Source organism: Pteropus vampyrus, unplaced genomic scaffold (genome assembly GCF_000151845.1).
Source record: "Pteropus vampyrus isolate Shadow unplaced genomic scaffold, Pvam_2.0 Scaffold388, whole genome shotgun sequence".
Classification (NCBI taxonomy): domain Eukaryota; kingdom Metazoa; phylum Chordata; class Mammalia; order Chiroptera; family Pteropodidae; genus Pteropus; species Pteropus vampyrus.
In genome coordinates this window covers 136,466-149,953 of record NW_011889169.1, presented here as the reverse complement: position 1 = coordinate 149,953, position 13,488 = coordinate 136,466, and the positions used below count along the sequence as shown (strand labels likewise).

The following is a 13,488-nucleotide window of genomic DNA, read 5'->3' as shown; positions in this document are numbered from 1 at the left end:
AAGTCCGTCAGTGTGTGTTTGTGTGTGATCTTTGGAGGCTCATATGAAGCAAATGAAGGTGATTTAAACAATAGGATCTATTTATAGAAGCCTTCCTTTCTTTAGACTTTATTTTATTGAGTTTTGAAATAACACATGCTCAAAGAAAAAATTCAGAGCACAGCAAAGTGTCAAGAAGAAAAAAAAAGACACAGAAATCCCTCCCTGCAGAATTAAGTAGGCGGACATATTTATTTGTTTGTTTGTTTGTATGTTTTTAGGCTGACATTTTGATATACATCTTTCCAGTCCTTTTTCTGTGTGATTGCATGTGTGGGAGTGTATGTATGCATATATGTGTACATATAGAGAAATATACATATACAAATATGAGAATTCTACTGTTATAACAAAATGTCCCCCACGTTATAGAATCTTAAACAATATAGAAGCTTATTTCTTCATCACATTAAATCTGGGTCCCAAGAGGAAGAGTGGATCCAGAATCATGGTTTCAGGCTCCTTCTATATTCCTCCTATATTATTCTCAATGCATGGCTTCCTCCTCATGGTCTAAGACAGTTGCTCCAGCTCCAGCCATCACATCTGCATTTCCCAGCAGGAAGTGGTAAATGGGAAGTGGAGGTCCTCTCCCTGACTTAAGCATACAACCAAGAAGTTGTAGGCATTATTCTTCGTAGTGTTTGTTTGAATGTAATCATATGGCCATTCCCAGCCCCAAGGAAATGTGGCCTTTCCTGTGGACTACCATGTGTCCAGCTAAAAGTCAAGGGTGCTATGACTACGATAGAAACAGGAAAATAGACATTATAGCAAATAGCAGTGCTGTTTTTGGCTTATCTTCATTCTATCAATAATAATATCTTTCCTCACTAAGAGATAAAGTTCTGTATCTTACATTCTAACCACCGAATCCTGTGAAAGGACACCAGCTTAGGCCAAATTATAAGTTGTGATAGAGCAGCCTTTCTTTCTTAAGGAACACTCAAAAGTCAGCTGCTCAACCAGCAATTTCCAAATGAAAGGCAGAATCTTGGCAACGCCAATATTTATCATGGCACTCCCCCCAGATTTTGCCTTTATAAACATCATTAGGAGAATCAGAACATGTTATCCCATTGCAAAACCAGAATTGTAAGATGAGGTGTGTGATAAACCTTCTATGACAAGTTTCAGCTTCTTTGCTAGTAATTCTTGGAGTGATGTCATTAGACTGTGTGTGTGTCAATTACATCTGCCTACAAAAGCACAAATTTCTCCTCCCTTATTTTTACTTCCAGAGGAATTTGAGAGTGTGTGTGTGTGTTGGGGCGGGGGGGAGGGTGGTGGAGTGGAGGCTATGGGAGTGGATTAGAGTTTTCTATTTCTATTTGAAATATTCCATTTCAAACCAGAAGACAATGAGTTAGGGAAGGCTGTCTCCATCTGAAGCCAATATTTTCTTGACTGGTTCACACGCTTTGTGACTCAGATCTCTGACACAGAAAGATCATTGAATACAGAGCCTAGGCAGCCTGGGTCCAAGTTCTGGTTCTGCCACTCACTGGTCGTGTGACCTCAGCCAAGATACTTAACCTCTCTGTACTTCAGTTTCTTTATTTGAAAAATAGGACACATAATAACAGAAGTATTTTTAGGGCCTCCATGAAAAATAAATCAGTAAAATCTCAGGAAGAGCCCAAGGCATGGGAAGGCCCTCAGCAGATGATCACAGAAATGGCCCCGTGCCCTGGCATCTGGCCAGCCAAGAAGGGTGGCTGTGGGAAGGCTCTTCAGAGTCATGAAGTTGATGGTCACCAAGGTGGACATCAGTGGGGATGAAAAGGTATATGTTCCCTTTTTTGGCAGCCTAGTACTGAGCAACCCCAGGAAGCGTGTTGGTGTAATCCCTACCAATTCTCTTTCAGATGGCTTTGTGGGCCTCTCCTCAAAGCAGTCCTGGTCTGATTTCACATTTTCAAGTTCCTGGAGCCACTTTCCTCCAGGATAAATCTGGAGTGTGATACCTCAGTATTTATGCCAATAGCTCATTATAAAAAACCCTGGATTCAGAGACAAGGTCTGGACCCTGTCTTTGCAGTCCATTTTTTGCGGGACTCTGGTGAGATCATCCTTCCATCTGGACCCCCACGAGCACACCACACCATTTACAGGGCCTGGGACACACACGGAGGCTCGCATATGTCTGAAGCATCGGAAGGTGTTAACTTAAAAATAAAAAGGCCTTACAAAGTGAGGGGGAAGTGCTTTTGTCATCCCCATCGTACAGAAGAGGGGACTGAGGAGCATGAACTCATGCATGTTAACTTACAGATTGTCAGTGTCATCAAGAATTCCAAGGATGGCTAGTGAAAGCAAAACCACAGAGAGTGTCGTCAAATGGAGGTGCCTTTTCCAAATACCAAGTCACTCGCCCTCTCACTTGGTCCTTGACAGAATGTATGAATGTGGCCAGCTCCATACTCTACATGCTCTTCTGCATCTGCTCTCCGTGTATGTAATTAATCTTGGAGCATCTTCCCGCGTCAGCACAGAAGAGATTGTCTTCTTGCTCATTATCCACTCTAACATCCTTTCTGGGAGGGAATGCTTGGAAACAACCCAAATGCCCTTGTAAGGGCAAATTCGAATTACAAAAGAATTCTCCTTGGTGCTAAAAAAGGGAGACATCCCCTCTCCCTTTTCTTAGAGAATTTATTTTAGAAAACTTGTAAGTTCTTTCTCTGCTCCTTTCAGATGTACAGGGGTCTTTTAAAAAGCTGAATAAGCCTCTGGTCAGTTTTACCATCTAGAAATGTTTTTCTCAAGGACCTAGAAGCCATCTCTTTGTAATGTAAATATCAAGTAAGCCAGCACCACTATTGCCCAGTTTCTTCGAGAGGGTGGAAGCCTAACTTCAGTGCTGGACTCTAAGTTCCAACACAACCTCCTCTCGTAAACACACGAGTTTCTTTTTCCTGTGGATAAGGACAATTGGCTAACCATACAGCTACCCTAGTGACAAACTATGTGACAAATGGTGCTGTCTGGTCCTCCTATTTGAGGACTAGCTACCGTTTGAGAACATGGATATAACTGGTTCTGTTTGTATATGAAAGGGTGGGGTTTCTTTCTGCCTTAGCAATCTCTTTAGCAGATTGTCTGGGATGTGCACCATAATCTGGTTTAATGCTTATTCAATAATAAAAATGTTTTCTTTCTTTTCTACTTTTGTGGAGAGGTTTTCTGGGTTGGTGGGAGATTTTGTTTTTAATTTTGTCTCCAACACCTTCAAATGTCTTTCTGCAGACAGCTGGTTAAAATAATTTGGCATCTTCACACGGTGGAACATTATGCAGTCATGACAGAGAACAAGAACACTCTCCATTTCCATCGTTGAGTCAAAGAGTAAAGTACAAAGTAGTTTACTACTTTTTCTGTAAAAAGACTATATTTGTATTTGTTTACACTTGTATAATCTCTGGAAGAGTAACAAGGGATAAATAAAAGTGCTTGCATGTGTGTGCGTATGTTAAGAGGAACTGGGCAGATGAGGGAGAGAGGGGGCTGGAATTCTTTTGAACACCATTTTATATTTTCTGATTTTTAAAATATGTGACTATATTATCTATTCAAAATAAATTAAAAAGCAGGGGTGACAGCAAGCAAACAAAACAGACCCCTAAGGAAAAGAAATCCCAGCTCCAGACGTTCTCTAAACACATGATTCTGTCCATTTTTGAGCTCAGTCTTGACCTTGGAGCCAACTGGAAACTGGAAACTGATTATATTAATATAGTTTTGTATTTTTCCTTAGAAGGCTGATCTTAGTGTAAAAGCAGGGAATATATTTAAAAAACAACAACGAAAAGTAAAATTAGAAGCAATCAGGTAGCTAATATACTCTTCTCCATACTCCTCCTTCCTCCAGTTGAGAGAACTGTTCCCCAGGGTTCTTGGTGTCCACTTTTCAGCCTTGGTGACTTGAGGGGTGGGGGACTCACTTTCAGAAGCTCGGTGTAGCCCCTCTTCCCATCACCTCTCTTTGCCTCTTAGGTCGTCACTTATTCTCCAAAGAGCAGGCCTTCATGGGTTAGGAGGGATGATGGGAAGGGGTATATGGGGTACAATGTCCTGCCATACTGGGAATCGGGAAGCCAACATGCTTGAGATTCCGCTATTAGCCATCCGCCTTCTAGAAGCTCCTCTATGAGGATAGTGGGAAAAAGGATATGAGGCAGGGCTCATCTCTCAAGCTCTCTGGCCACTTTAGGCTGTGTTGATTGTCACTCTTCTTATTCTTGTTATTACAGATCAGGGAGTGGCCCAGGAAGGCTCCTTACATGCTGGCGTGTCTCCGTTTTATCCTTATGCCAAGCCTATGAGGTAGGTGCTATCTATTATAATCCTATTTTATGGATGATGAAACAGAGGCACAGATAAATTAACTGGCTTCCCCAAGGTCGCACAGCTTGTAAGGGCCAGTTCACCCATCCAGCTGTTTCCCTTCTAATACCCTTGAGCCTGCCTCCAGCTCCTAGTCAGTCATCTTTCAGGAGTGGAAGGAAGTAAGTTACGAAAGAGTGAAATTGCAGGTACTGTGACTCAGAGCGGGGATAGGGCTGTGCTTTGCATTTCTAGGTCCTGTGGGAGGTGCGTGGCATTCCCTACCTTACAGAGGGTAGTTTGTGTTGTTGGTTCAAGTCCTCAGGCTTTGCCTCTGAGACCCCCACCACTTGCCCTGTGACCTTAAGCCCTTGCCTTGCCTCTCTGGCTGGGTCCCAGTCTCCAGGTGCCTCCAGTTGACCTAGGTGGAGCACTGCAGGTTGCAGAAGTCAGCGGATGAGAAGAGCTGCCACACATTGACCAGCGGGAACATGAGCAGAGCTCCGAGCAGTGAGCCCAGCTGCACCGCCGCCCCGCACCACAAGAGGGCGCTGCGGCTACGGTCGCGCAGGATCACGCCCAGCATCACCTTGACATAGCTCAGACATCCAGAGAAAAGTACCCACGAGGCCACCTGCGGAGATGGGGTGGGAGAGATGCAGAGTGAAGGGGGCTTTAGGGTGACCCCCAGGGGTGAAGGGTGTAGGGTTACCTTACAGCGCTAAGGGAACCCCATGAGTTGACCCCTCCCCAAGGACAAAGTAAAGCTCAGTAGCTTTTCTATCCCTCATGATCAAGTCAAGGGCCTCTGCGAGAAAGTCACTGCTGACGTCCACATGGTGGGAAGAATGTGGCTTTCCAAGGAGAGGCTGGACCATCACCTTGGACCAGCCAGCTCACCTTCCTAAGCCTCCACTCCCAAATGAGAGGCATTCCCCCTCCCTGCCCCCACTTGGGGCTTCTTGAGCAAGCAACCGCAGAGACTTTGGTTAATAGAAAGTGCTATACCCTGGGTCTCCCCAGGCCTTGGCTAGGTGAGGGGGTACGTATGGGAGCAGACACTTACGATTAAGACTTCTCCACTCCAGTGGCCCTGCATGAGGGGGCAGGGGCTCATCACGGCCATGGCCATATTGTAGGCCCCAAAGCCAGTTCCAAGCACAGTAAGGACCGCCAGGAATGGCAGAGACCTAGGGCAGAGTGGGGGAGCGGAATGGAGGAGGTAAGAAGCATGACCTCTGCCTCTCCAACCCTGAGGGCCATGCAGAATGGTCAGCATCTTCAGGATTAGAGGTTAGACCCATGTGGGAACTTACAGGCTACCTGGTTCAAGTGGGTCAGTGAAGCTCCTGAGGGACAAGGCTGGTCTAAGTCACCCTGAGCACTAATGGCAGGGCCGAGCATCCCAGCAGGAGAAACAGAGCAACTCTGGTGCCATATGGACCTGGTCTGAATCCCAGTTCCACCAGTTAAGCTGTGAGACTGGTTCTTGAGCCTCAGTTTCATCACCTGTGAAATGAGTCTTGCTGTGGACACCCATGGGAGCATAGTGTGCAGGGCCTAGCCCTGGCTGTGGGCTCTACCTAATATTTTACCTGCTGCCATTTCCTCCTACAACACGCCCACCCTCAGCCAAGAAGCCGGGCTAGGGAGAAGGTAGCTCTGCAGGGTGTGGTGTGTGACCTCAGGTGACCTCTCCCTTCTGGCTTCAGCTACCTGTCTACAACGTGAGGTTTGTATGCTCTGGGGGCCCTGGTGGCTAGCTTGGATGCATTCTACATGGAGGCCTTGCATGTCGAACCCAGGTCTGACAATTGTGTACACTGCCCTTCATTTGAAGTTACTGCCCCTGGGGTCTCCTTGTCTACACTCTTCAGAACACCAAGGCTGGTCTGTGCCCTGGGTGAGAGTGGGGGCTCTGCCTCTGCCTCCAAGGACTCTTTCTGCTCCAGGATTCTTAGATTCCCTGACTCTCGAATTCTGTATTTCTGACATTCTGGGCAGCTCAGATTCTACAGGTCTGTGGTCTCTGGTCCTGCTTCCACAGAAATCTCCAGGCTCCTTCCACAGTTTTTAAGCCCCAAGGGAGAAAATTCAGCTTTCTAGCAAATTGACATTTCTGTCTAACTCTCCTGTACTCATTATCCCTCCTTCTAGGGCTGGGGAAGGTAGGTGTGGGCAGGTCTGAGAGGCTAATGAGGGCAGGCAGGGCAGAGGGATGGACGGGGGAGGCTGTGGGACCTAAAGTTTCATGACCCCAAGGTGGGCCTTTCTCTTTGGTGGTCTTAAGCCATTGTGTCAGAACCACTTAGGTTGCTTATTAAAATTTAAAATCCCAGGTCCCAATCTAAGCTGACTCAATCTGCATTTTATCAACTTGCCTAAGCATTCTTCTAGAACTGGAGCTAGTGTGGCCTGGAGGCAGGAGGACGGGGCTAAAATCCTGGGGATTAAACCAGGGCCAGCCCTTTCTACAAGCGTCAGGGTTCCCATTTGTAAAAAGGGAATCTCAGTTCCTGCTTGGTTGTGGCTTCTCATGGGCCAATGGCAGTGATGGTTGACACACTGGACCTGCTGTGCGCCAAGCACTGCTCTGAAACTTTACAAAATTATCTCATCTCATGCTCCTAGAAACCCTAGGAGATAGAACTATTATTATCACTATTTCCCAGGTAAGTATCCCTGAAGCACAGAGAGGTGGAGTGACTTGTCCAATATCAAACAGCTTGTAAGTGACAGAGCTGGGATATGAACCCAGGCAGTCAAGCTCCAGGGATCATATTCTTAACCACTACATAAATAGCCTGATTGTGGGGTTTGGAATTCTGGCTTCTGGAATGAAGTGCATCGCCAACCAGAGCTCCCCAGGCCCAGTTTGAGATAGACCTGGTAGGCAGGAACATGGAGAAGAAGCAGGCCAGAGGGTTGGCCATGGAGCTGAGGGTGGCAGACAGGTGGTAGGCAACAGGCCCGTAGGACAGGCAGGAGTAGGTCTGCACAGAGGGCAGCACGCCGTTGGTGAGTGCGTTCACAAAGGCCACCAGGATGTAGATGAAGATCAGCTGGGCCGGGTAATGGCGGGCTTTTTTCTCCTGCAGATGCCCCTGGCTCTTACTGCTGTCCACCGGGCCTGGGGGGCCCAGGTCCTCTTTCAGTGACCGGAGGGAGTAGAGAGTGATCTGGGAGGTGAGGAGGTCTTCTGTGGAGATTTTCCAGTGCCTGGGACGACGCTGGAGGAAAAAGAAGGAGACGAGACAGCAGGCCATCATGAAGGAGAGCAGGAGGAAGAAGACCAAGGGCGAGAAGTTGGCGGGGAGGTAGCGGCTTTGCAGACGGACCGAGGAGAGCTCTGTTCCAGAAAGGCCAGGCACAGGAGTGCTATTATATCCCTGAAGAGGATAAAACAAAGGTCATTGGATCCCTAGGTGATGTTGGGACACAGTTACCAACAACATTAATAATGACGATATACAATAAACATAATGCGTTATTCTTAATAAGTGTGTGATAGATAACATACACATGACTACTAAAGAATAATAATAAATGCTCACATTGACTGACTGCTCACTGGGCACCAGCCCTTTGCATGCATCAGCTCATGTGTACCTCTTAACAGCCCTGGGGACCATTATCCCCGTTTTAGAGGAAACGGAGGTGTCAAAACAGTTCATCTTACCTGAGGGTCACACAGAGTACATGGCGAACCCAGTCCACTTGGTTCTTTCTGACTCAGAAGCTACACCTCTTCCCACTCTACCGCCCTCCAGGGCTGACAACCACAAATATGTTCAGAGGAGTGTCTGGCTGGGAATCAGCCAGGGGAGGGCAGCTCCACCCAAGTCACCTTGTGGAGATGTGGCTTGGTGTGGCCAGATCTCTTTTCAAGAGATACCATACATCTAGATTTATATATGTGAAATTTCAAGAAATTTAAATGTCATCAAATAAACACTTAAAAAAAAGAATGCTTACAGGCTATGATGGCCTGGGCCACTGCTTTGCAACTGTTGCTGTACTGCTGTGGTTTGGATAATACCAGACATATATGTAAATTGTCCAATACCCAGTGAAAAAAAGTTTGACCTTGGTTGAAAAGGGGTTCTATGAAAAGCAACCTTACAGGGTGATCTGATCGTAAAGTCCTAACTGGGCAGGTCATATATGCCCTAGGCATATAATGTTTTTAGTAAAAAGCTTATCTTTGCCTTAAACAAGCCCTGTCCATCTTTTCTGTGCCTCTAGATTAACACACCTTTGAAACGCCAGGATAGCCCTCGAAGGCGTAACCACCCTCAAGAGAGCACACAATCTTAAATATTTTATAATCCGATACCTGTCTCACTTCCTCCCACCTTCCTGCCATCTTCTTTCTGTTCTCTTCTTAATTTCAAGTGCATAAAAGAAACTATCAAACTGTTATTCTCTGAATCATTTGAGAACTTGCTTCCGGGCAATTGCTGTCAGTTTTGGCTCAATTAAACTCTTATAAAAATTCTCTACAGGGTTGGACATTTCTTATGTCAACATTTACTTGGTGTAGTTGGCAGGATTCCAAAGAAGCCCACCCAGGACCATCCTGCAGACCTGGACCCGGTGCTAGGTACCAGCGGGAGCCCATTGAGCCCCCTGGCTCCCTACTTCACATCAGGTAAACTTGGATGACTTTTCTCTCAGAATCTGGGGCCTCCTTGCATTAAGTAGCAGGCCATGACTTTATTTGACCTGTTCTTAGAAAATCCTCCAGTTGGATAAGGGTTGAGATAACCCAGAGAAAAAAAAATTGGGTTGTTGTTTTTAATTTTGGCTTTGTAATTGGATTGCTTACTGAGAGTCTGAACAAAATCTTTGCTGGTTAAATGAGAGACTGAACTCTTTTTAGCTCCAAAAGGGAGAGAATACTTGCTTTCCAAAACCTGAATAGCCAATAGGGTGAAAATAGTTATAGCAGATCCAGAATTCGAAGTGGTAGAGATGGGTGCTGGGAGTACCCCAGTGTGGTAATGCAGCTGACCCTAGGGAGGCTGGGGGAGCCCCAGGGAGCGTTTTCTTTCTTTGTGAGGGGCAGGGGGCCCTGGAATAGGTTCACCCTGAGAGAGAGGGACCCGTGCCTTGGAAAGTGTCATGATTCTGATGGTGTCTGGTAAACGTTTGCTGGCCCTTGTTCAGGTAGTCTTAGGTAACTAGGAATCTCTGTGGGATTGCCTGAGGAAAAATTTTCTCTAGGGCATGAAGCAGTCCTATGGGAATATATACTGCATTTGGCTTATCTGGAGACACGGACGGATGGACGTAAAGGCTGGTTTTCCCTAGAAATTTGTTCAGACTGCATAGATCTCAAAGGAAAAAACTATAATTAATATGGAAAATCGTGCCTCCAAGCCCCACGATAGTCAGCCTCCCATTAATGCTAAGATGGCCACAATGAGGATCCTTTGATATTTGAAAATTAACTTTTTCATGCACAATTAGAAAAAGTTGGCTATAAAACTAGGCACAATGAATGGAAAACATATCTGGTTGGTCTCTCGAAACTTTGAAAAGAGCATTTAGGTAAATGGATCGACCTATATCTTTCAGATGTCAATTCAATTCTTTGAGGTATTAAAAATGGCTGTCCTTATTTTAAAAAGGGGAAGATCATTTGGAACTTGACTTGTCAAAGGAAGATAAATTATAAATGCCTCAAATAAAATTTGGACTCAACCATTCTTTTATAAACCAGTAGAATTTTTCTCATGGCTTAAAGGTCTCTGTTGGTGTCTGTGTGTGTCTATATATGTATATTGAAATGGGAGATAATTTTCTACCTCTGGATGGCATTATTAAAATTAATTTAAAGGCAAGCACTTGTAAGAATTGGGTCTTCTAAAATTATCAGAAATATAGAAACTAACTCAGATGCTTCTCAAGTCATGTGATTTAAGATTAATTCTTAGTAAATAAACATTAGGTTAAGTTTACTGGGTTAAGTAGAACAAACATGTCTTTTGAGTTATTGATATTAAATATAATGTTTATATTTTACCTGGGTTTACAAAAATAAATTCGTGTTAATAACTGACTTTGGTGTCTATGACATATGTTTCTAGAGGTTATAAAATGTCTTCATAAATTTGCCAAGCTAATTTATGAATGCTAATTGTTCACTTCTTAGTCTCCATTAGAAATTGAGGTTTTAAGGGTTAAAATATTAATATATGTAGGGATAACTTTGTGGTGTAACACCTCAAACGTTTCTTTTTTATGTTAAATTACATGGAAAGTATTGTAAAATAAATGATTAAAACAACAACAACAACAATTTCCTAGGGTATATTGTGTGGGTAAACAATGGTTGTAAATTAAACAAATAGGGCTATGGAAAACCCAAGACGGCGGCTTGGTTCTTTATGGCTCCCTGGCAAACCCATTTTTCAGATCTTGTATTCCTTTATGCCTCACAGTGCATTTAAGCTGGACTTATATTAAATAAAGGAACTTATGAGCTGACATTATTGAAAGGCGGCACCTAAAACTATTGCCAAGGTTTGATAAAGTCACTTCAAGAAAATGCCAAGTAGGCAACTGCTGCCTTTCACAGGGAGCTCCAGGGAGACAAAGACTTTAAAGAACATTGGCTACCACCTGTAGAGTTTGTTTTTTGGAAAAGACGTCAATTAAAAGACATTCTCCAGCCTTGTGGGAAGGGACCTTGTTAGTGCCTAACCATGAAAGTACATCTACCCCTGTCTAGGGACATCAGAGACTCTTCTAGGAGAAGTGCTGACATCAGAAGTAGACGGCCATCCCAAGACATGCACGAGGCCCGTATATCTACAAATTAATGTTTAACTCAGAAACCATTTGATTGTCTTCACCTGATTGCTAATGGTAGGCATCATAATAATAGTTATACTTTTTTTCTATATGGTTCAACTGTTTATGGTTTCTGAAAATATTATATTTTTTAATACCCTCTTTATGGATTATGTAAATGCTATACTAGATGCTAAATACTGAAAAATGAGACAGAAAACAAAATTCGGATCATGATAGTTCATAGGCTATAAACCAGAATGTTCTCCCCCTCCCCGCCCCCCCGCCCCCACCATAGTGAATTCCATAAAACCTGACTGCCTTCCATTTACCTGCCCTTCCCTTTTTTGGGAAAATTCAGCCTCAGCTCACATCCCATGGTTATAATATTGCCCCATCCTCAATGGTCAACAAATGACGATACTGAGACTTCCTGGGAATGAGCCTTCCTAGTGCTGTGTGACCACACTATCTGACCAAAAGGCTGGTCATTAGTGCATCTTTTGGATTGATTTATGACCAAAAAGGGGAACTGTGGAAGAAAAAGGGGTTCTACGGAAAGTAACTTCACAGGGTGATCTGATCATAAAGTCCTAACTGGGGAGCACATGGTGGGGAGTCATGCCCCAGGCCTATACCATCTTAGTGAAAGGTTCATCTTCACTTAAGCAACCCCTGTCCATTATTTCTGTGCATCTAGGGTAACACACCTTTGAGATGTCAGCAGTAATACCCTTTGAAGTTGTAACCACCCTCAAGAGAGCACGTATTCTTAACTATTTTATAATCTAATCGCTGCCATCCTTTCTCCTACCCTCATGTAATCTTTCTTATGTTCCCTCCTTAATTTCAAATGCATAAAAGAAACTGCAAAATTGTTATTCTCCGAAGCATCTGACATCTTGCTCCTGACAACTGTCATCAGTTTTGGCTCAAATAAATGCTTATAAAATATCTCTATAGGTTTGAACATTTCTTATGTTGACAGACGTTTTAAGAACAGGAGATGTTGAAGCAAAAATATCTAAAGTCTACGGTTCTCAGCCCTGGCTGTACGTTAGCATAGCCTGGGGAATTCTGAATAAATACAAGTTCACAACCGCTATTTTGCAATGCTGAAATCCAAAAAGCTCAGAAGTTTTTCATGACTCAGCTGGCAGCAATACTTGAAGGGATGTGAGCCTGTTTACAGCAGTGTCACTGAACAGGATTGCTGTGTCACAGGTGGGGCAGGTATGTTCCAAAATCTGAAACTCTTTTCTAATACACATCTGAGAACAAGGATTTTAGGGAAGCCCCACCCTCAGAGAGTCTTATTTAACTCGTCTGGCTGTGTGCGTGGGGCCTGCTGGTGTGTTTCGATACCTCTCCCAGGTAATCTAAAGTACAGCCAGGTCAAGAACATGGGTCTATCTAACATTTCAGAAACGCAAGTCCTTCATGGAATCTTGCTGTGATCAAGCACAGGGTGCTGCACCGGTTCTGGGTGACACTGGGTACCTGTGTGATGTCAGTCGTCCCGGTGGTGTTAGGGCTTGGCGTGGTGTAAGATGTCTCAGTGACGTTGATGCAGGTGGTGAGACCCGAGCCCTGGGCAAGAGCCACCAGGGCAGGCAGGAAGCCACTGAGTCCTTCACCCACAAAGAAGGTGGTAAGGTAGTGGGTAGACAGCAGGCTCATGAAAGGTAGGAAGGTAACGGAGGAGGTGCAGTCCACCAGGGCCAGGAAGAAGGTGAGGACCATGAAGGTGATGCTGTGGTGGCCACCCAGCACCCAGGAGGTGACGTTCCAGAGGAAGGCAAAGAGGATGCAGGCAACTGTGCCCACACTCAGCACAGTGAAGATGACAGGCACCTCAGAAAGGCAGCCAGGCCGGAAGCGATGGAGCAGGGTGACAAAGAGGGGGCCAACATTGGCCAGCTGGATGATCACTGTGAGGTAGGAGGGCAGGTACCAGCTCTCAGGCAGCTCTGTCACCAGCAGGGGCAGCTCTACCCAGAGTCCGTTGATGGCCACCCAGGAGCCTATCCCGAAGGTACAGACCAGCAGGTGTGTCAGGAGAGACATGGTTATGCCTGCCAGGGCCAGAGGCTGCCGCCTCCTCAGATCAGCAGAACCTATGGAGGAAAATACCAGGTGAGTATTGTCCAGTTCACTGTCTAGCAAAAGACTGGGCTTTGGGGCCCAGAATTTTCTCTTATCATTCCCCTCTTTATGAATGAGTTGGCTTTTTATTAGTAGAAAACATGGACAAAACATTCCTCTATAACTAACATTCCAGTAGGAAAGGCTTCCTAACCATGACTTATAAATCTAGAGACCACC

At 44.9% G+C, this 13,488-nt stretch overlaps 1 protein-coding gene across 1 annotated transcript; it reads right to left on the bottom strand.

Moving 5' to 3' along the window:
* Window positions 1-4,786: 4,786 nt before the first annotated feature.
* SLC52A3 (solute carrier family 52 member 3) lies at window positions 4,787-13,230 on the bottom strand. Its single transcript, XM_011380164.1, has 4 exons — window positions 12,664-13,230; window positions 7,252-7,754; window positions 5,432-5,555; window positions 4,787-4,999 (listed from the first exon to the last, which is right to left on the bottom strand). Exons 1-4 carry the CDS (start codon window positions 13,228-13,230, stop codon window positions 4,787-4,789), a joined length of 1,407 nt encoding a protein of 468 aa, XP_011378466.1.
* Window positions 13,231-13,488: the final 258 nt, after the last annotated feature.

Coding starts and splice junctions, on each gene's coding strand:
- SLC52A3 (XM_011380164.1), bottom strand. CDS start 13,230: ATGTCTCTCCTGACACACCTGCTGGTCTGTACCTTCGGGATAGGCTCC. Junction 7,755..12,663: donor GGACGACTGACATCACACAG/GTACCCAGTGTC, acceptor TATCCTCTTCAG/GGATATAATAGCACTCCTGT. Junction 5,556..7,251: donor TCCATGTTCCTGCCTACCAG/GTCTATCTCAAA, acceptor ACTCTGCCCTAG/GTCTCTGCCATTCCTGGCGG.